Below are 23,304 nucleotides of genomic sequence, written 5' to 3'. Positions count from 1 at the left end.
GAGATCTCAATTGAGAGATCTGGAAAAAATGATGAATAGACAATCATCATTGTTAAGCAAAGTGACAAATGTCTATGAACAAGAAGATCACCTTGATCAACAATTTGTGGTCTCTATGTCAAATAGAGAAAGACAAGTCGATAGGACTCAAATAAGTGCAAATAAGTAAAGAAAGGTTAATGAGACAAAATAGTAATATGGAAAAGGAAGTTGGAGAAAGGATCAGGGAAAGAGGGAGTAATAGATCTCCATTATGAATAAGATGGTGTCCCTCTCAAAAGGATCCTATCAGAAGTCCTTTCATATATGACAGTGGTAAGAAGATGCATCATGGCATCATGGAACCAAGAGCTCGTATGGGAACCATGAAAGACATAACTCTTGGGAATCTCATTGTACATTAAACGAAAGGAAGAAGCCATCCAAGACAAAGGAAGTATTTGTCAGATGGGGATATACCAAATCTTGAAGATTCTCGGATGGAAATCTTAGCGGAGGATCCCCTAAGACTAGAAGGCAGCAAGTGCTTCATCAGGAATTCCAACTTATGGAAATCATGAGATGAAGGACTGATGACATGATGAAGCAAAACAAGGGATTGAAGATCCGTTCAATCAAGAAAGCTACTGAAAGTAGCCTGAAGGGAAAATAAGGTACGTATGCCTACATTTGTATTTGTATTTGACATTGTAATGTCATGATATATGGTTGCAGGTAAAATGGATCAAGCATGATCAAAAGGGAAAGAATCTCCTCCTCAGAAAGGATGCAGAAAGATATAAGTCAAACTAGATGAAATCAACATAATATGTCCTCATATGAAGTATGAGGTAGTTGACTAAAATTGAAGAACTCTGAGATCTCCTAGGAATGAAACACATCAGGATGAAAGACATGATGAAACATGGAACCATGATGAAGGCAATCAACATCCAGAGAATCAGGAAGACTTGACCAGGACATCTCCCAGAATGATGTGAAGACTCTGATGGAAGTTTGAAAAGATGAAGACCCTTGACAACACATATCATTGGGAAATGTGTCAACATGTATGCAGGATGATTGATACCTACAAGAAGATGTCACTAGAAGAAGGCCATCACCAAAAGGTAATATGTAATTTGTTTTTGGTATCTGACCTCTTGGAAAAGTGTGGGTATGTGTGCAGGATCAAGGAAAGGAAAGTTGTGAAAGATGTCACAACTATGTACCTTGTGAGCCAGAGCAATCACTATTGAGCGAAAGTGAAGATAGATGATCTTACGAAGGAAGCCCCAGATGTAAAGCCAAGAAGGATACTTTCCAGGAAAGAAGGAATGACATGACAGAGGAAAGTGATGGATGGTTGAACCCTATGTATGAAGAAATGGATGACATTGAAGTCTTGAATCGTTAGTCAACTAGAAGACCCTATAAAGCACTGATGATAGAGTCCCTGTGTAAGAGGGAGCTTTGGGAAGTTCCTATGAGCAAAGGATCTCGAGCAAGTTTCTGAGTAAAAAGAAACTTGGAACTCGTCCTTGGTTAAGAGAGAGAGTTAGACACAACATTCTTGTCTTCAGTTTGGAAGAAATAATGGAGGATTGAGTAATCATCTAGCATCCAACACTCTTTGAGGATGTGGTAGGGCATCCAAAACAAGAGTGGGCAAGAGAATTGATATTCTTAAGGGTTGGCAACCCAAGATGAGAATAGTCCTAGTAGGGCATACTCGGAGAACACCCGGGTGGGTATGACCCTAAGAGAGACAATGATGATGCATGTCTATCAATCATTGGTGTCGCCAACATTGTGTGCTCTGATCTAAGTGAGTGATAGAGTTGTTAGTCAAGGCCTTGCTAAATGAAAACAATGTTGATTGAAATGATGCTATAACAGATGGATTGCAAATCCGATTCTTCTTATGAGAAATTCTTCAGATTGAGAAAGACCAAGTACCATTATGAATACCTCCCTAGTTGAGAGGGAGTGTTGAAGAAAGTGTAACTAGGTTCGATCTTCATAATGACATGATCTTTGTATTTGATATTATGTAAGGATATAAATTATTTTTGTAACCTTGCTACATGGGTTTCATGAGGAAGAAGTGTCACTAGGTAAAAGACCTTTTCTTGATGTCTTTAGGATTTATTTATGTGTCAAAGAGTCATGTTATGTGTATAGAAACTCTTCATGAGTTTATGTAAATATAATCAAGTCCACAAAGGTGGGTAGAAGCCCTCCAATGACCAAGCATAATCCTCCAAAGAAGTCTGCAAGCAAAATCAAGAAGAATATATTCATGTCGGCTCCAATATCAAATTAATTAAGAAAATGAAAGTCACGCCGGCTCAAGAAAGAGTCATGATGGTTAACAAACTCATGTTGGCTTGCATATATGGGCAAATTACTATAAATACCCACAAAACGGTTAGCAAAAAGAACATAAGAAAATTTTGCATTTTTGTCTCTCTAAATTTTCGGGTGAAGGAGCCGAAGTCAAGGAGGCATAGAGCACGCAATCAAGGAAGAAGATCTCACTCTGATATCTCGCATGGAGAAGCAGGTTCGCACTAGGGTCTGACTGCACCTCAACTAGGGTATTAGGTGCAGTCATGACAAGAACTTGGAGGTATAATGTGGACACAAAACTGATCAATGTATTGGGCTAAATACTCTCGGCATATCTATGAATCAATACTCGGAATGATGAAGAAGGGACCTCATGCTAGTAGATCTTGAATGGACGAAGAGGACTGCGTATCTATTACAGTCTTAGCTTCATGGAGATCATGCTATCTCAATCTCGGCATACGTATACATGTATATCACATTCTCGGCATACGTATACATGTATATAACATTCGCGGCATAACAAGGAGCAGCAGCATAACTCACAGTCTCGGCTTACATTGAGGGTAAGGATCTCAGGGTAAGAGTGTAATCACAATCTCGGTGGACCTGTTCCATGACAGTGGATGTATGTGATGAAAGAACCTCAGAACCCTGACTATCTTCATGTAGCCTCAAGCTCATTGTCTAGAAACTTCTGTTATAATGTATATTCTTTGTTGCTCACAGTCAACATGATGATGATTCTAGCTAAGGTTCAGTGACAATTCAAGAATGGTGTAGCAGTAATGAAGCCCTCGGTACATTGATCAAGGGAGAGAACTAAGATCACAATGAAGATATCAATAGAGACAAGAGATCTTTGTAATATGTTGAAGAGGTTATAATGAAGATCTCACTAATACAACAGTGATGACTTCAGCAGTGTAGCAGTCATGATGTGAAGAAATTTCAACCCCTACTCTGATTATCAGTTTTCCTTATCACTCCACGCATTTAGTTTTAAATCCAAACATGATAAAAATTCTAAAATCTAGAAATGACAATATTTTCATGAAAACAAAAATTTAGAGATTTGACAACTGCTAAAATTGCATAAATAAAACACAGCCAAATTATGACAACGACACACAGAAAATAACACAGTGATTTTTTGTCAATGTGACCCTAGAAAAACCCCCTACAACTAATGGGGAAAACCAGTTTGAGAGCTCTTCTTTATTTCTGAAAATGATTTTACAGAGAAACTAAAATACACAGTAAAAATTTCAGCAACAACAAATTACAACCTATCTTGATTTTCGTGCTTGAACTCTGCCTAGAACATCGTGCCAATCAGCAAATAGCCAAAACATAAACTTTTCCAGCAATAAAACAACAATAAATGTTGTACGGCCTGCCTCGAAAAATGTGCTCAGAACTTGTTGTACAGACTGTACGGATTTTCAGCAGTACGAATGCATTGAAATTTGTGCCCAAATCTGCCTTGAAATTCGTTCCCTGGCTGTTATCCCTCTTCCTCGTTTTTTGTGGTGTCCCTCTTCCTCTATTTCTGTGCCTTTCTCCTACTGTACGATTTTTCCTTAGGATGCGTGCCAATTAATGTTACTGCCCAGATTTGCTGAAATGTCTTCTTGCTGCTCTCCTTCACTTCCTCACTACTCAGAAATTTTCTCCTTGCTCTCTCTTCTCTCTCTCAAATGCTCATGAAAGAATGAATTGATCTTTTCCACTTCTCTTCTCCTTTTATTCTCTAAATGACCTTTTGGGTGTTACCTTAAGATCTAATAGTTGAGATTCATTTAGATCTAGGGATGAGAATAAATGTGCATTTAATTCTCACTTTCTATTTTTTAACTCACCCACTTAAATAAAGACCCACTTAGCCTTTTACTTCCATATTCACTTTTTCACTTTCTAATTTTTCATTGACTTTAATAATGTCACCTTTAAATTAGAATATAACTTTACCACTTATAAAGTCACTTTTAAATTAGAATGTAACTTTACCACTTATAAAGTCAATTTTAAATTAGATTGACTTTACCACTTATAAAGTCACATTAGGAGAAAAGTAAAAAATAAATTTGGACACTTTTCCCTAGGCCAAAGATCAAACCCTCAGGGAACCACTTGTCCTCTGGTACGCAAATTTAACACTCCCTCTTACCGAGGAAAGTGTTCCTCACCACTCCCATCTTGTCTCTGAAGTAGACATGCTTGCCCCTTGGTAAAGCTTTGGTGAAAATGTCTGCTACCTACTCATTTGTGGAAATGTACTCAAGCTTGACAACTCCCTTTTGGACATAGTCTCTAATGAAGTGATACTTGACCTCAATATGCTTTGCCCAATCTGAATCCGTATACCCTGTCAGTCTCACTCCATCACCCTGTCTATAATCCAAACCAAAATCCACAATCCCCTGCAAGTAATGAAGAATGTGTTTTGCAGCCACCCAGTGCACTCTCCTGGGCTCACACATGAACTAACTCATAGTGTTAACTGCAAAACATTAATCTGGTCGAGTGTTGACCAAATACATCAAACAACCAATCAGTTGTCTGTGTAGAGTAGGACCCACCAACTCGAAATCAGAAGCGTGAAGCTTCTTCCAATTAGTGATAATAGGTGTAGACATGGGTTTGCAATCCTCCATGTGAAATCTGCTAAGAATATCCACAATGTACTTCCCTTGTCCCAAGAAGAAATGCCCCTCCTCCTGCCACACCTCCAATCCCAGAAAATAATGCATCAAGCCGATATCCTTCATCTCAAATTTTGAAGCAAGATCTCTCTTGCAACCCTCAATGAGTCTCTTTGCACTAGTGATGATCAAGTCATCAACATACAACACCAGAATGAGAGGCTCCTCGCCCACCACAATGAAGTATATGTTCGGATCAGCCCCACTCTTTGTGAAACCCAACTACTGCAAGCAATGTTTTAAAACTCCGACTTGGCCGACGGTCGACTCCGACTCCGACTCCAACTCGGTATCGACTCGGCTGAGGGTCGACTCCAACTCCGACTCCGACTCGGTATCGACTCGACCGACTCGATTTGAATGACTCAGTTGTTGTAAAAAATACATTAAATATTTTTTTTATAAAAAAACATAATTGTAAAGATTTTCATTCATGTTTCCAAACACACAGCATTAGAATATAGATAGAAGACATGTATTCATGAGAAGAACTACAAAAGCAATTTGTATGTGCCACAGATCAAGATATAGGATCCCTAACGCCAAAACCTATGTTGCAGGGTGGTATAGAGGTCCGTTTCCGTACGGAAACGCGTTTGGTACGGCCGTGAAACGCGTTTCCGGCCGTACTGCCACGTTTCCCGAAACGGAAACGTGGCCAGTATGGCTGGAAACGGGTTTCAGGGCCGTACGACCCACGTTTCCTCATTAACTTGTGTTTTTTTTTTTAATTTGTTTTTAATTTACTTTTAGGGTATGTTAGTGACTTCTTGTTGCTTCTAGATGCATGTCTAAAGTTATAAAAGTGAATTTTTGCCCTAGTGTTGATATGCAGTTCATCAGGGAATTTGAGGGATATGCAGTTCATGGTAATGTTAAATTCTTAAAGTAAAAGTGATATTCTCCTTTATTTTTCATTTTCATCATTTTACTTAAATTTTTAACATTACCATGAAATGACTCAGGATGTTTGAGAGTGGTTTCGCCCTCATTGGATTTCATATGGAGAAAGTAGAATTTTAGATCTCACTCAAAATCCAGCAGACTTATTTGTTTTTCAGGATTTCAGGATTGGAGGGATTGCAATGTTTCCATTGGATTTTATCATGTACTAGGGTATGGAACTTGTATTTAATCAAGAGAACCAAGCCCTCTATGCAGGGGAAACTCCCAATAATCAAGATCATGTAGGGTACTAGGGTATGAAACGTGTATTTAATCAAGAGCACTAAGGTCGTTCGACTATGTAGGAGGAGACTCCCAATACAACAGTGGTCCTTCTAAAGAATGGGATGTGGATGCAGAAAATCCTGATTTGGATCTCCCTCTTGCAGCCTTATAGTCTTTATTGTACTTGCAGCCTCATATATTAATATAAATAAAGGTTGATTTTGAGATTTGGATATATAATAAAGGTTGCTTTTGGATATTCCGATATTTTTATTTTCATTATGTGATCATTCATGAGTAAATGTGATGTAAATTAAATCTAAATGTTTAAGTGTAATAAATTATAATGTATCATTTATGCTTTATGATTGCACATATATATATATTTACATATTTTCAATATATATATATATATATTCGCGTTTCCCTGTTTCCAAAATTTGGGGAGGTCGCGTTTCGTATCGCTTCCCGTTTCGGAAACTCGTACCCGTTTCCCCGTTTCGTGCAACTTAGATGTCCTCCCTATTTGAAAGGGAGAGATAGACATGTCATTCTAGTCTTCACCTGGGAAGACAGAAGGGAGGATTGGATAATCATTTGGCATCCTATACTCTTTGAGGATGAGATAGGGCATCTAATAAGAGAGTAGTTGTGGAGGAACAATATTCTTTGAGGGTTGGGGAGTCCAAGATAAGAATAGTTCCCATGGAACACACCCTGAGTAGCTGGGCAGGGATGTTCCAAGGGAGACAATCATGAGAATGTCTATAAATCGTTGGTCTCACCAGCATTGAGCTCAAATCTTGTGGAGATAAGGAGTTGTTAGTCAAGGCCTTGCTATGTAACAATCTTGGTTGATATGATACTATACAAATGAGTTACCAATCTGAATTCTTCTTATGAGAAATTCTTCAGATTGAGAAAGTCTAAGTACCATTATGAATACCTCCCTAGTTAAGAGGGAGTGTTGAAAAATGTAACTAGGTTCGGTTTCATAATAACATGTAATTATGATTTTATGTAATGAGATGTAAAGAAGAAAAATAAAAGTATTGTATTGACTTGCTTCATGGTTTTGAAAGAGCAAGAGATTTTGTTTTTGAGTCAAGGTTCCCATTGAGAGTCTTTAGGAATTATTTGTCATCTAGTCATAAATGATAGTCATTGTCATGTAATGAAGTCATGTTACACTTTGTATAGAGTCAAACTTGTCTATGTAAAGTATCCTCCAAGACCTTGTCACTTATCCTCTTCAAGACAGCGTACAACGATGGAAGAACATGCTAGAATAATTCGGCCTAACTCTTGAGATCATGTCGGCCTAAAGGACATGAGAAGAAGTGTTTATATAGCCTAACTCGACCTCACTTGAAGGCAAGCAACTCAACAAGCATTCGATCAAGGAAAAGTGTGAAGTAGAGTCCAGCAGTAAAAGTGCGAACAAGGTATAGCGAAGAAAGATTCTTCTAGGTATTGCGAAAAGAGAGATTCTTCTGGGGTCAGTGAAGGTAGATTCTTCTGGGTCAACAAAGGAAAGTTCTTCTAGGCAAGTGAAGGAGAAGTTTCTTTTGGGATAGCAATGGAAGAGTTTCTTCTGGGATAGCAAAGGAAGAGTTTCTTCCAGGGTACTTGTTCTGGATGACAGAGATAGAGATCTAGAGACTGAGATTCTCTAGAGGAAGCCAGTGAGATCATAGATACCAAGTTTCTCTAAAGAAAATCGAGAAGAAGCAATGTAAAGAATAAAGACCGAGTTTCTCTATAAGAAGCTGAAAAGAGCAGTTCGAGATCAAGAAGAAAGATGAGGAAGGGAAGAGGTGGAGCATCAAGTTTAGTGACAAGGTTCTTGGGAGGATACTAGAGTTAAGGGTCTTTGTCATGTTCTTGGTACTTGTCAATTGAAGATCTAGAAAAAGAATTTTGATCGGATTTTCCTCTCAAGAGGTGAGAGAATATGGGCTTGGCTGACAAGCCTACATACTGTGTCACTTGTCTTTTATTGTGCATATTGGTAATTGTCTTGATGAAAAGAACACAATAATAACATAACAAAGAAAAGACTATAAGCTAAGAAGTAAAAATATATCACAAGCAATTATCAAGCAGAGAAATCTTTTAACTATTCATGCCCTAGATTCCTCAACAACTTAGTCTCGCAGATGGTGCTACTAGCAGTAGTAGCAAGGGGCCGAAGGTGGAGAAGGAAGAAGAAAACGTAGCCTTTGCAAGTAAGGGAAAGGCCAAGAAAGGTCCCAGTCGGGGACAAAACTCAAAAGGAGGAGAAAAGAAGAAGAAAGACTTATCAAAGCTCAAGTGCTTCAGATGCGGTGAGTTGGGTCGCTACATCACCAAGTATCCAAAGAGGAAGAAGGATAAGAAGGGGTAACAGACAGCAACTTCAACAAAGATCGATGAGTTGAACTCTAGATTGAAGGAATTTTCATTAATAGCGCCAATACCTCCATAAGGAGGAGGAGCATGATGCTTCAAATTGTTAGATTGGGCAGGGTCCAAGGGAAGAGCAACAAGAGGTCTAGACCAGATACATTGTCGTACATTCTTCACATGGATCAATACCTTTGCTACAGGAACCCACAGTACAAAGTAGTAGGAAGATCTAAGGACCAGCAAGGCGCAGTCAAGTGATTGAGTGACAGTGCAAAGCTAGTTGCAGTTTGATATATGAGAGACAGTTGCAGAGCCAGTAGGGCACAGTCAGGTACTTGGTAGACAGTGCAGAGCTAGTTGTAGTCAGAAACTCAAGGGACAGTTGCAGAGACAGTAGATCTAGAGAATTTGAGACCTAGAGGGAATGTAGATTTAGAGGGAGCAGCCCTATGGAAGCTTAATCTTCAAGTTCTTAGGAGAGATCGAGTTTCCAATTATAGGTGCGGGAAATTCGTGCATTTGGTGGCAATGCGAATTGGCCAATTGCAAGTAGTAGGTGCAATTCTCGCCAAAGAGAGACTCCATGAGAGAGCTTCCACCAAGGGTGGCATGTGAATTATCTAGTTGCAAAGTGCAAGTGTAGATCTAGTTAGAGAGAGACTCCATGAGAGGGTTTCCAACCCAAAAGAAATTTCCTAGTTCTTATTCAGAGGGAGATCATGATATGTACACACAGTTACAGTGGTTGCAGTGGCAGTGTAGTGGCTACATAGGTGTATTGGCAGTGTGGGGTCAGATTTAGTGGCAAGTGAATCAGAATATGTGCATTAGCATGGTGGACGTTGTTTGCTAGATTGGATTCTTCACAGTGATTTCCAGTGGTAAGAAGTCAAATCAATTGAGATGTGAAGAAAGGAGGTATAACAGATGTCAAACATCAGCAACATGAGATAGCTAGTCGAGCTATAGGTTGTTCATTAGAAGAGTGTAGTGTAGAACACCTTCCTCACTAAGAGGGAATGTTAGTTTTTGATGGATATGGTAGCATTAGACGAGTGTTCTAGTCTCAGAGGCTAAGGAACACGATATCTACAAAACCAAAAAGGGTTTCATGATATAAGCTTGGGAAACGCCTTATTAAATTAATTTACCATAATTAAAATATTTCTTAAGTTTAAACTTAGGAAAAGTGGTAAATTCAAGTCAATTAATTAAAGCTATTCAAGATTACTCTAGAGACTTCTACTGATGAAGTCTAATTGATCTTAGTCGTCGATGGAGATTAAATCGTGGTCATTGAAATTCCAACAAGAGATTGTAAGAGTAGGTCGAATGACTTGGAGGCAACATCGGCATGATCAGTTGTGAGCAAGGTAGTTTGATTCACCCAGTGCACAATGTTCAGTGAGGGCGCAATTCGAGCCAGGGAAGGAGAGTAGCAGGGGTTTGCAACAAGGAGAATTTCCGGAGAAATTCTCAGGTAGTATTCCAGTTTCTAGAGTCAGGGAAAGAAGGCCAAATTATCCAACAAGGAGTTAGTATTTTGCAGTGCGAGTTGCCTAGTTTGCCAGTTAGAGTTGTCGGGAAAGGATCAATTCAGCAACTATGGCCCAAATCTAGTTCTAGGAGGCCTAGCGAATTGTTTCCATAGGAGAGATAGGCAGGACGACTCATCTAGAAGTGTTCCAAACACGGTACGAAATTTCTCCAACAAGAAATGTGGATATCCAGTCCAACTATGCAAATTAGCTAGAAAGTGCGAGTTTGCTAGACAAGCTAGATTGAGTAGTTGTGAGGGAAAAGGGATTTTCCCAGTATTTTCAGTGGAGATCAATTGCCAAAGGATAGCCATTTGAGCTTCTCAAATTGTTGCATAATAAAATAAACCCTCATCTGTTGCGTCGATTTTCCCTTCGAGGTTTTTCCAGGGACATTTAGACCAGAATAATAGCATCATTATTTTATTGTGTGTGCATCTATTTCTCAGTTCCTATTTTTTTATGTCTGCAGTGTATTTTATTTGGTGAAGAATTGTAGTGTGGTTTATTCACTATTTGTCGTAATAATAATTACTGAAGACAAATAAACTATTAAGTTTGGAGAATAATACTCAATCGTTGCAATTCAGTGAATTTTAACAACATGTGGCTCAACATGTGTTGAAGTTCCAGCATGGTACAGTTGGATATGGATTGAAATGATTAAGTGTAGTTGTTGGAATACACAGATTCAGATTGGGCAGAGAGTGCAAGTTGGTTGCTAACATTCTCACAAAGCCTCTGTCCCGAATGAAGTTTCTATACATCAAGGACAAGCTTGGAGTGGTTGAGAATACTTCCCTTGGTCAAAGGGAGTGTTGATGTTGTAGCATCGAGAACAGACATTCTCCCTAGGTCACAGGTGTGATCAGGTTTCCATGTAATGTGGTTAGGGAGAATGGACTGGAGATTATGGAGGCACGGAATTACTCCCTAGTAGGATTGAGTGAGTGCCTTCAACACCACGCCAAGAATTACTCCCTAGTAGGGTTGAGTGGGTGTCTTTAGCATCAGGCCCAGAATTGCTCCCCAAAAGGGTTGAGAAGGAGCCTTTAGCATGTAGCCCATATTACTCCCCAGATGGTTTGAGTGTGTGCCTAGGGTTTCACCATTGGTCAGAGGTGCTAACCAAGATCATGATGAGCCAAGACTAATCTGTATACCATGGGTCAGAGGTGTGACCAGAATTATGGTGAGAAGTTGATGATGATGATGATGATGATGATGATGAGATGTTTCAACCTTTTCTTTATTTCTGAAAATGCTTTTACAGAGAAACTGAAATACACAGTAAAAATTCTAGCAACCACAAATTACAACTTATCTCAATTTTTGTGCTTGAATTCCACCTCGAAAATCATGGCAATTAGCAAACAACCAAAACAAAAAAAAATTCAGCAATAAAACAACATTAGATGTTGTATGACCTGCCTCGAAAATCATGCCCAAAACTATTGTATGGACCGTACGGAATTCAATGAACAAGTCAACCTCTCTAATGAACGTGTCTTTTTGTTTATTGGTGAAACTCGTATAAACACAAGTCAAATACTTCATTTCAAGTATTGATTTCGGTGAAGATCTATTACATTGACATATTACAGTTCACAACTCGTGAACTAGAAACACTGAGAAGGAATTAAAGAATTAAATTGTTTGGGGATATATGTTCTAGAGCTCGGAAATCGGATCTGTAGAAGACCTATGGCTCGGATCAGGGAACATTTCAGTTTCGATGAAGCCCATATCTATGGGAGATTTCAGTTTCGGCGGAGCGTGGATTCGTGGGAAGTACAGTCCTAGTCGAGCCCAGATCTTGATATAAAAGTGTGAAGGACTGTGATCTCTTAAGACTACCGAAGGAGGCTTAGTGATAAAAAGAGTGAAGTAAAATTCAGACTATCCGTGGAGGGGAAATATCTTAAAGGATCGGAGTTACAGTCACCTTTGTAGCTCGGATTTTGAGGCCAGGAATAAAGGCTCCGATCAGTGAGACAGTGATTTACAGGAGCTTTATTTTGTAGCTTACAGAGGACTGTTACTATTATGGTAGTCTGGATTGGTAAGGAGGCATTACACCTCAATGTGCGGACATTCTTCATGTGGTAGCTCAATTGATTAAAGAAGCCTTGGACCTGTTTGGAGGACATAATTATTACAATGTTTTTGGGCATCATATTTGAGCAATCAGTTCTTTGGAGCAGGCTAGATAGCAAGAGTATTAAAGAACTTTGTGAAGCAGCATATTAAAGATTTGTGGAGATCATTGGAGACCTTGATTGAAGCCCTCATGGAGTGACCTTGGAGAGATTGTTTGGGTACCATGAACAGAACAGGTGACACCTTCTAGTAAGACAAGGTTGTCATGGATGAAGTGACATGGAGGCAAAGTGAAGGCATTGTCGAAGATAGACAAGGCTCGTTGAAGAAGACATTGGGAGCCGTGAACAATCATCAAACTTATCCTGATAATTGCAGCTGAGGGTTGGAGCCCTAGGGGTTGGAGCCTCATAGAGACAAGGTTGGTGCCTTGGAAGATATGGTTGGAGCCCTAGAGGACAGGCATCCTCAAGAGACCATGTTGAAGCCTGTACCAAAGATAGGGTTGGAGCCCTAGAGGTTCGTGCCTCAAATTGACATGGTTGGAGCCTTGGGAAGTTCAAGTTGATGCTTGGCAAACTACAAGTTGGAGCTTGGTGGATTGAAGATTGGTGTCTTCATCTAGGAAAAGACCAGATCTGTCATTCTTGTTGATTTGGGGTAGCAATGTGATGCTGTATAATGAGAGCAACATTACAGTCATTGAGGTGCAGATCCATGATGATTGAGAATTGACTATGACGATATATTTGCACCTGTGGCTCGATATACCACCATCCGATCCATCATAACCCTTGCTGCTACGCAAGGATGGAGTCTTCATCAGATGGATGTCAAGACCGCTTTTCTGCATGGTGCAATAAAGGAAGAGGTGTATGTAGAACAACCTCTGGGATTTGAAGTTCAAGATCGAGACACTTATGTCTTCAGGTTGAACAAAGCCCTCTATGGGTTAAAGCAAGCACCCAGAGCTTGGTATGAGAGGATGGATAGTTACTTGATGAAGCTGGGCTTCACTCGAAGCAATGCTGATCCAAACCTTTACTTTAAGGTTGTGGAAGGAAAGCCTCTCATTCTAGTGCTGTATGTGGACGACCTCTTCCTGACAGGTGGTGACCCTCTCATTCATCAATGTAAGAGGGAGCTTGTTGCTGAGTTCGAGATGAAAGACCTAGGATTGATGCACTATTTCCTAGGCCTAGAGGTCTGACAGAGACCTGGAGAGATTTTCCTTTCTCAAGGAAAGTATATTGTGAAGCTTCTGGAAAGATTTGGGATGGTGGACTGTAAGTCCGTGTCGACACCAATGGAACTCAACTTTAAGAAGTTGAGTGGCAGCGCTGCAGGGCCTATCTTGGCCAATCCTACTGAGTATCGTCAACTCATAGGAGCTTTGATGTTCTTAGTGAACACCCGTCCGGACATATGTTTTGCAGTGAATACTTTGAGCCAACAGATGGTTGAGCCTCATCATTTTCACTGGGTTGGTGCCAAGAATCTTTTGAGATATCTTCGGGGCACGATAAACCATGGGCTGAGATACACTGCCGGGAGTGTGATACTCCGAGATATACTGATGCCGATTGGACTGGCAGTGTGGTGGATCGTAAGAGCACATCTGGATGCTGTTTCAATCTTGGTTCTGCTTCGATCTCATGGATGAGCAGGAAGCAGAAGTCGGTGGCTTTGAGCACCGCGGAGGCCGAATACATTGCTGCTAGTATGGCCTGTTGTGAAGCAGTTTGGTTGAGGAAGCTCTTTAGTGAGCTGTTCCAACATGTGCTAGATACCACTGTAATACTCTGTGATAATCAAAGTGGGATTCGTATGACTGAGAATCCTGTGTTCCACGACCGATCCAAGCATATTGATATCAGGTACCACTTTATCCGGGATATGGTACAGCGAGGCGCCGTAAGGCTCGATCATATAGGAACTGATGAGCAGGTCGCGGATATTCTCACTAAGCCCCTAGGGAAGGTCAAGTTCCTAACCTTCCGTGAGAGTCTTGGTGTCGTGGAAAGACCCTATGATGTGGGTCCTGTTGGACGATGAGCTCTGGGAGCTCTGGGGGGCTTTGGGGATAGCTTCTCGAAGCTATAAGCACTCATAATGCTTCTGCCCCACCCTTGTGATTATTGAGCTGGTTCGCCACTCATTTAATCTGTGCCCCGTATGCATCCTACCCATTGAGTTCAGGGCTCATGGGAAGTACCTCTCATTTGGCCAATGAGGTGTGGAAAAGCTAGAGACTATTAGCAAAGACTGATGGACGCATCAGAGATTGCCGTACTCTCTATCTAGGATGGCATGGTCCAACCTCTTGATCTGGGATCAAGATTTGTGAGGTCTGGGACCTCTGGACTGATTATGTCAGTCGGGGAATGATGTCTTTGTGACTGACCCACTTCTGTTCTGAAATAAAGAAGCCAGCAAAGCAAGTTTCGGCGGGATGACTCACGATGTTGATTGCACTAATAAATGGAGTTCTCCCTAGTTGAGAGGGAGTGTTAAATTTGGACAACTAGGTCCAAACTCCATGTTCTGATGCTCAGATTAAGAGGCTAATATTTTTGTTGGAATCCTCTTTCTGAGAGGTGTAAAATCCATATAAAAATAGTCTTAATCCAATGAGCAGAACTTATATTGTGAATTTATTATTCTTAATAAATTATATGTGCAAGGTCAGCCAGTTTTGTAATGTAGGCTCACATGCCCAACAGATGTGTCACACACCCTCATTGATGGATATATATACAGGAAAAGTTGGAGAGAATTTTAACACAACTCAACTCACATCTTCCCCTCTCATCTTAGAGAGTACGCTACCTGGAGGACGAATTTCAGCCACACGTGGGAAGGACGAAGAGGACAGACCGTACGGATTTTCTGCTGCTAGGGTTTCTGCTGCTAGGGTTTCGCAGAAAGTTTGACCAGCGTTGACTTTGGTCAACGCTTGGTCCAATCAAGCTGAAAATTGGTGGAAAGTTCGATTTTTGAAGGCCGTACTATCTGGCACAAAAATCGAGGTCAAAGGGTTGACCGTTTTGCTCCTGCGTTGACTTTTCAGGACAGCGTTGATTTTTTGTAGAATTGACTTGGGTTGACTCATCTACTAGTTGGAGGGATCTTGTGACACATCTGGGCTGGCTGACCAAAGGAGACTTTGCTGGTTGAAGCATCCTGTTGACCGCCGAAACGAACACACACATTTTTCTTGTTTCTGATTTGTCTTCTGTAAGATCTGCTTATATGTTCTATCTGCATTTTGCTTAACTACTTGTATGATTGCTGTGAGAAAAGTGAAATTGCTCTTAGCATAGAACATCTACAAAACTTTACAATCTCACTCATTTGCACACTAATTCGAATCATACAGCATATATTCTTTTGTTCATCTCTACAAAGAAGAGAAAGAATAGGGAGGAGGAAGTTGACCAGATCAAGCTATCTTATCTCTGTTTTATCTCAATTTGACTTCGCATGTGTGGAGGACAGACCTATTCTCTGAGGCAGAAGGCCAAATCTCTGGGCAGAACGTCGAAGTTCTGGGCAGCAGGTCGAATCTCTGGGCAGCAGCAGGAGGCCGAAATTCAGCCTGTTCCTGAACAGCTTGACCACCGTTGACTGAGGCCAGTTGTGGGCAGTTTGACCAGGTTCGACCTGGATTTTTGTTGCTGGTCAGCTTGACTCTGTTTGAGTAGAAAGATCAGATTTGTTGAATTGAATGATTTCTCTAGGAAAAGGTTGCAGGGTTTTTCCCCATGTGGGTTTTCCCAGGGTAAATATTTGTGTCTCGTGTTTGGCTGCCTCTTTATGATCCTACTGTCATTATTTTTTCCATTATTGAGATCTTCTATGCAATTACTTGATGAATATGAACACAAGAAAGATTAAACTGAAATCATTAGAAGTAATTATAAGACAAGAAGAATTTGAAAAATCAACAGTTTGAATAGCTATGAATCTTTGTGTAATGCCAATAAAGAGGGCATGTTTGGTCAAGTCCTCAACAATAACATAGATATTATACTTCCCTTTAAAGTCAAAGAGGAAAATAATCATATTCATTGATATTTCTTACTGCCAGTTCTTTTTTAGGGATGTCGTTCACACTGCCACAATGTACTTTCTTCGTGGAATGTACTTTTCAGTTCCATTGACCTACTGTTGTGATCATTGCTGGACACCGATAAAATATCTTATCTTATTTAGTTTGAGTTGGAGTAAACCAAGAAAAGTTATCATTTCATTATTCTCCCTCCAGCATAATATTACATTTGGCTAGATATTTGCATGTTTTTATCATGTATTTTTACAAAAAGAACAATGAATGTCATACTAGGTTTTGAAGAAGAGTATGTGGCCAGCAGCAAGAAAATCTTGACCCTCCTTGGGAACTTGGTTGTTTAATTCTAAACGTGTAGATAATTCATGCGCACAGTATTGTGCACCTCATCATGATTCTCTGTAGCAAGCAACTTGAATGGAATTTTAGAAGTGTGTGCACTACTGACAATGGTTATACCAAAATTTGTAGGAAGTTTTCAGAACCTGCATAACAATCAAATTATCCACAAAAATAATAATTTTCTACCTTTGGGATCAGTGTGTCTTACAGGAAATGCTTACTGAAACCTGGTTTCCAAGCAATGAACCCATCACACATGTTTCAAAATAGACTCGACACCCCCCAGGTTGTGAAGATTGGCTGATATGGAACAATAAAAATGTTTCTCCAAAGAAATTACTAGGGACATAATCTGAAGGAAACAGCTGAATGTGCCCTGCCGCTCACCTTAACACTACAAGGCAGCTGAACAGAAGCTACAACAACCCTAGTCATCTGCAGATATGCAGGAAGAACTCAGGACTGTGATTTTTTATAAATCTCATACGCAGCCTACAGGAATGCTAGTCTGCATAAATTATAGCATGCTTCTAGTGATGCAAGCATTTTCAATGCTACTGTCCAAGCTATGCCTGTTCAAAGAATATAAGAAAACATTGCGTGAAGGGTAGCTTCAAAGCACTAAGAACATCATTACCTCCAATGTGCTCAAAAGTTGTGTTTATTGCTGCAAGCCATTTCTCTCTCTCTGCACTTGCTCTTTCCAATAACATCCTCTTATTTATTTCTTCAGCCAGTTTTGCCTCATGGGCTCGCCCCTCTGCCTCAGCCATTGCCTTCACTCTTAGTGTCTCACGGTCTATCTCTGCTTGTGCTTTATCTGTCTGACGCTGTTGTGCTTGAATTTGCTCTTCTGTTGCACGCTTCATCTGTTCCTTCCGTATTGAGGATTCCTCTTGCATCTTTACCAGCTCTGCATTTTGTTTTCTTTGGGCTTCATGTTCTTGCTGTGAGTAAAATAGTTTAAAAATTGACCAAAGTGTCTGATGTGATTCTAGCAACTTGATTTTTTTTAAACAGAAGACTACAAATTATCCTGAAAACAATTCCCTTAACATATCAGAAAAGACAGAAGATTAGGTATCATATACCTGCATTCTCTTTCTGGCCAACTCATCCTCATAACGAGCCATCTGTGCCTTTGCTTGTGCTTGTTGGTGGATGAGCTGCCTTTGTTCTTCATACATTGCCTGTTGTCTTTCCTGTAAAGCAAGGTCCCAGAAATATTAACTAGTGCTCTCCTAAGCAGAACCAGCTGATATAGCATCAGATACAAGCAACAGACACAAATAGTCAAGAAAACCAAACATTCAAACACACCAGGATTTGCAATGAATTAAGACCAGCATAGATCCATCATAACCTCAGATTAATTAAGCACCAAGCAGGAAGTGGGGCTGCAACTGCAGCTTCAAATGCTGAATAAACACTGTTTTAGCAAGATAGCAGGCTCAAGAAAAAAAGTTCCAATTGTGGCATGTTATAAGACATCAAGGGCCTGGGCCCAAGTTAAAACGGGGAGGGAATGTTCTTTGGACATGTGGATTTTTCCATAATCAATTTAAGAGCACTTACTTCAAAGTTAAGGGCCATTTGCTGGGAGTACCTTGTACACTTTGACCATGTCAAGGAGTGAGCGCACCCAAAAGAAGATAACTGGAAAGAGAGGCAAAAGTTAGCTTGGAAACGGTGGCAGCAGCATTTAGGAAAACCAAGAATAAGGACCCTCTTCCACTCTTGATGAAATCATCTAGCAATTATCCATTTAGGATTGGGAGTGCAGTTCAAACTTCAAACAGCAACAAAGAGGGCAGCCAGTCCAATGGACAGATATTTTAGCACGAGAGGCAAGATGAGATTGATATTACCATTGGGTGTTTTCTATCTCAACTTAATTTCAATTATTGTTGCATGGTTTCCTTTGTTTATTGGGATGTGTTGAGCTCTAGCTCAAGGGGCTCCAAGAAAGTGCATGCCTCTTGGTTCAGAGAAGCTTAGAACCACACTAACTTTGGTGACCAGCTTGCATCATGAAGGAGTTCCAGCATCTTGTTCCAGCATTTAGGGGTTTTCAACTTGGTCATGGTTTGGCACTTCTTCATTAAGAAGATTTTGGTTTTCTTGTGTGTATCATGCTCTTATGACTGCACTTGATAGACTAGACACTATCTTGAGCAAACATCCTACCTCTACAATGGATTTTCAGCACTTGTCATCATTTTCAGGACATTTCAACCTATTGGAGAATGAGTGAACATGTCACACCTTTGAATGAGGGTGTTCTTGGATTCTTGTGTCTATTAAGGTACCAAGGTCATCTATTATTGAATAGAATTTTGTTTGGTTGACCACCCTGCCTCAATCATGGATTTCCAACACATTGGCACAGTCCACAGGAGGTTTTCATCAGTGTTGCACACATCGCGATCGGGATTTAATCGGCGCCGGGAAAAAAGCGGAAAAAATCGTTAAAATCGGGAAAAAATCGGAAAAAAGCGGGAAAAAATCGTTTGGCACAAAAATATTCATTTTTTTTCATTTTTTTTCAATTTTTTTAATATCTAAACCATCTACAACATAAAATAAATACATTGACACATAAATATGATAAAAAAACTAATATATAAGATGTTTAATATCATTTCTAGCGCTAAAATCACACATAACATTGAATCATGTCCTGAATAGTAAGTCCCAACTCAGCCTCAAAATATCAACAAAAAATATGATAATGTATCTCATCATGTCATAATGTCATATACAATAAAATGAAAGTCTAATCCTATTGATTTCCTCTGCCCCTCTTGCGAGAAAATGCCACAGCTTTCCCTTTCCCTCTAGATGTAGATGTTGGTGCCCGTGCAGGTGGAAATGGCAGTGGAGTCTGATGTGATCTAGACGTTGAAGAACTAGAAGTAGGAGCTATAGGAGGTAGACCACGTCCTCTACTGGTGGCAGGGGTAGCCCGGGCAGGTGGTGTCACCTAGAAACATTACAATCTCCCAATCCTGAAATCCTGAAAAACTGATAAGTCTGCTGGATTTTAAATGAAATCTAAAATTCTACTTTCTCCATATGAAATCCAATGAGGCTGGAACCACTCTCAAACATCCTGAGTCATTTCATGGTAATGTTAAAAATTTAAGTAAAAGGATGAAAATGAAGATTAAGGAGAATGTCACTTTTACTTTAAGAATTTAACATTACCATGAATAGCATATCCATACTAGGGCCTAGACTTGATCATTAAGCTACCCCACTCAAAAATTATTTGTTTCTTTCAAAAAACATTGCATGAAAAAACCCAAAAAAAGTTATAAAACTATGCTGTCCTGATCCCCCACGATTTTTTCGTTAAAAATCGCGCTTTTTTCGAAAAAATCGCGATTTTTTGAAAAAAGCGCGATTTTTTCAGTAAAAATCGGCAAAAAAAAAAGTAGGCGATTTTTTCGTATAAAAATCGCGATTTGATCGGCAAGATGAAAAAATCGCGATTTTCCGATAAAATCGCGATTTTATCGCGATTTTAACAACACTGGTTTTCATCACCTTGGAGTTTGAGTTTGTTGATGTGCATAGTCTACTCGATCACAGAATTGTTTCAGCCATCTATTCACTTGATGAGTGAGTGTAGAACGTGTTTCTACAACATTTCTTAAGGGTGCCCACATGCTCAGAGAACTTCTACCATATGATGATGATAGCACATGTCACTTGCACTTAACGATGAAATCACCTTGCACATTGTTCCATGCATCTTGAGGATGTCCAATTACTCTTGTGTCTATTTGGTTCTCCAACACTTCATATACCTTGCAATCATCTACACATGCCATTTGGACACTCGTTGACTTATTCTACTCATGGAGCATGCCACACGTTGTGTGAGGCTGATCCCTAGCACACCTACTCATGAGATGATTTGTCCACATTATTTCATGTCCATCTTCCTTCGACACATTTCTAGAAGGGCGCACTTATGGATAAGGACATCATTTACTATTTTGAAAACCTAGGCTTGGCCTATTCCCAAGCTAGGAAGGTGCCCTAATCTATTGGCTATTTTCGGAAAGAAGTTGCAACAACTCCACTATTATATAATTGTTGACTTAGAAATTGGGAGTTAGTTAGATATGATCTTCATTGAGAATTATTTACTCGAGTATTTTGTTGTAACCTCCTAGAGGACATTGTGGATCTTAACAAACTCTTTCTACTTTTTGTTGACCTAGGTTGTCATTGATGTCAATATGGCAATATTCTGGATACTAGAGGATGACATGAAGCCAAGGGGATGCAGAGCAGATTCATGAAGAGACAGGAGCAAGGCCATCAGGATAGCCGAGCCATATATATATATATCATATATATATGCGGAAACAGACATATATGCAAGGAGGTCTTTGAAAGACACTGCCAAGCCAGAGGAGCAAATGGAGACGAGAGGAGCAGACAGAGCCACCAGAGGAGCAAATGGAAACGACAGGAGCTACATTGGAGCAAGAGGAGCTACAAGAGGAGCCATATATATATATATATATATGCCAAAGAAGAGGAGCACACATAGACCGATCAAAGGAGCATAGAGGAAGAGTGGAGGACACAACCATCGGAGCAACAGAGGAGTAGACAGAGCATCAGAGGAAGCAAACAGAGTTATCGGGAGCCATCGGACACAGAACTCATATAGATATATCCAGTTACGTTATCGGGCCTGTAAAACCCATGTATGCATGCTTTAACATTATCGGCGGTTAAAAACCATATAAATATGCATTTAACGCAAACGGAGGTGGAAGGCTTATACATATGTCTCAAACTCATGTATTTACCCATCGGCGGCAAAAACTATGCATATATGTGTTTAACACTATCGGAGGCGCAAACGGAGGCTAAGGTGTGTACATAGGCAAATACATTATCGGAGGCAGAAAGCGGACTTGAATTTTTATGAACGGGAGCGTTGAGTTGTATCGGGTCCAGTACATAATATTATATCGCATCGGCACTTCGGGAGCGGCGATACAGTGTCAAGTGGACCACTGCGATCGCCGATAGCGATATCGCATCGGACCTCCGCCAAGGGAAATCCCCGATTGCGATGAACTGTTGCGGAACCGAAGAGAATATCAACAGCTGCTTAATATCATATCGCATCCGGTTCATCGAAGCAGTGGTGTATCGGCCTTCGGTCATCGGCAATGTTTTAGGCTCGACTTATAGGAGAACCTCTGGAAGCGCCAATTGTGATAATGTATGCGGACCCGATGGTCCTATTATATAGCACCCTATTGTTATATCGCGTCCATAGGAGAATCGGCCCATCGGTCATCGGAGATATCATGGGTTGATGTATAAAGGACCCCTGGAAGCCTTGAGTGTCGATTGCAACATACACTGCGGATCCGATAGAGGAATAGTTGCGGGTGAATTAATATTGAAGTCCGCCCCTTAGTCTTCTGACTGTTTTTATCATATTCTCTGTGTAATTAAATATCTGTATATATTGCTTGCGGGGTGGTTTTAAGCCGAAAGGCTTACGATGGCTGTGTCCGATGGTTTTAGAAGGCTGAACATCAGGTAAATGGGGTGATTCATGGCAAAATCGATTGCGATTGGACGTGGCTATCCGTTAAATGAAGCTGAACTCTAGACAGAGGAAGCTACAACGACAAACAAGCCAACCGTGAGGAAGCTGAAATAGGCGAGGAGGAAGCCAAAGAGCCAATGAGAAAGAGGAAATGAATGGACAGAGGCACAGGAATGCATAAAACAGTAAAAACAGAGGATTGTGAAGTGGTTGGCATGGTGAAGAACCAGAGTGTGAGATAGCAGAAGCAACAGCGGTGAATGCTGTTGAAGGCTGTTGAACGCTGTGGAAAATAAGCTGGAGGAGACAGAGGCAGCGAGAGGATCCAACAGAACAGAAAGAGAGCAGTAGGGTTAACAAGACAGCAGATAGTCGAAGGGGAGAAGCAACCAGCTGAGATTATAAGCTTGAACAAGAAGTTGTTCTTTATGCAGAGCTTAGTTCAGCTAACAGTAGACTGACTAAAGCTACGTGAAGACATTATCAGAAGTCATGAAGGGTACTGGACACTCTGTGTGGGCAGTATGAAGAATTGGGAAGACTACTTCAAGAGAAAACTGGTTGTCATTAATACCGTAGTTTGGAGACTACAGTGAAGTTGTAAATAGACAGAACTCAGCAGAGAAGAGTTCATAGAGCAGAACTGAACAGGATTGGAGTCCTTGGGGTTGGTGCCTCAAAAGCAAGAAGGATAGGAGTCCTTGGGGCTGGTGCCTCAAAAGCAGGAAGGATTGAAGTCCTTGGGAGATGGTGCTCCTAAGTCCAAGATTGGTGTCTTGGAAAAATAGAGTTGGTGCTCTGGAGGTTGGAGCCTCACCAAAGTCCAAGTTGGAGCTTGGCAACTGATTGTAGTCCTTGGGAGTTGGTGCTCCTAAGTCCAAGATTGGTGTCTTGGCAAAATAGAGTTGGTGCTCTGGAGGTTGGAGCCTCACCAAAGTCCAAGTTGGAGCTTGGCAACTGATTGTAGTCCTTGGGAGTTGGTGCTCCTAAGTCCAAGATTGGTGTCTTGGCAAAATAGAGTTGGTGCTCTGGAGGTTGGAGCCTCACCAAAGTCCAAGTTGGAGCTTGGCA

At 40.5% G+C, this 23,304-nt stretch overlaps 1 protein-coding gene across 1 annotated transcript in view; it reads right to left on the bottom strand.

Moving 5' to 3' along the window:
• The window catches only part of LOC149245120 (uncharacterized), a 280,773-nt gene that overhangs the window by 164,265 nt on the left and 93,204 nt on the right, over nt 1–23,304 (bottom strand). The window contains exons 3-4 of the mRNA XM_089457651.1: nt 17,735–17,845; nt 17,281–17,590 (exon numbers count right to left, since the gene is read on the bottom strand). Coding sequence (XP_089313777.1) covers nt 17,281–17,590; nt 17,735–17,845 — 421 coding nt within the window. The remainder of the gene's footprint in view (nt 1–17,280; nt 17,591–17,734; nt 17,846–23,304) is intronic.

This window comes from Pinus tabuliformis, chromosome 7, assembly GCF_031772625.1.
Source record: "Pinus tabuliformis cultivar Carrire ecotype Pingquan chromosome 7, CPIR1, whole genome shotgun sequence".
Classification (NCBI taxonomy): Eukaryota; Viridiplantae; Streptophyta; class Pinopsida; order Pinales; family Pinaceae; genus Pinus; species Pinus tabuliformis.
The sequence above is the reverse complement of the archived record's forward strand: the minus strand, read 5'-3'. Positions and strand labels throughout refer to the sequence as shown.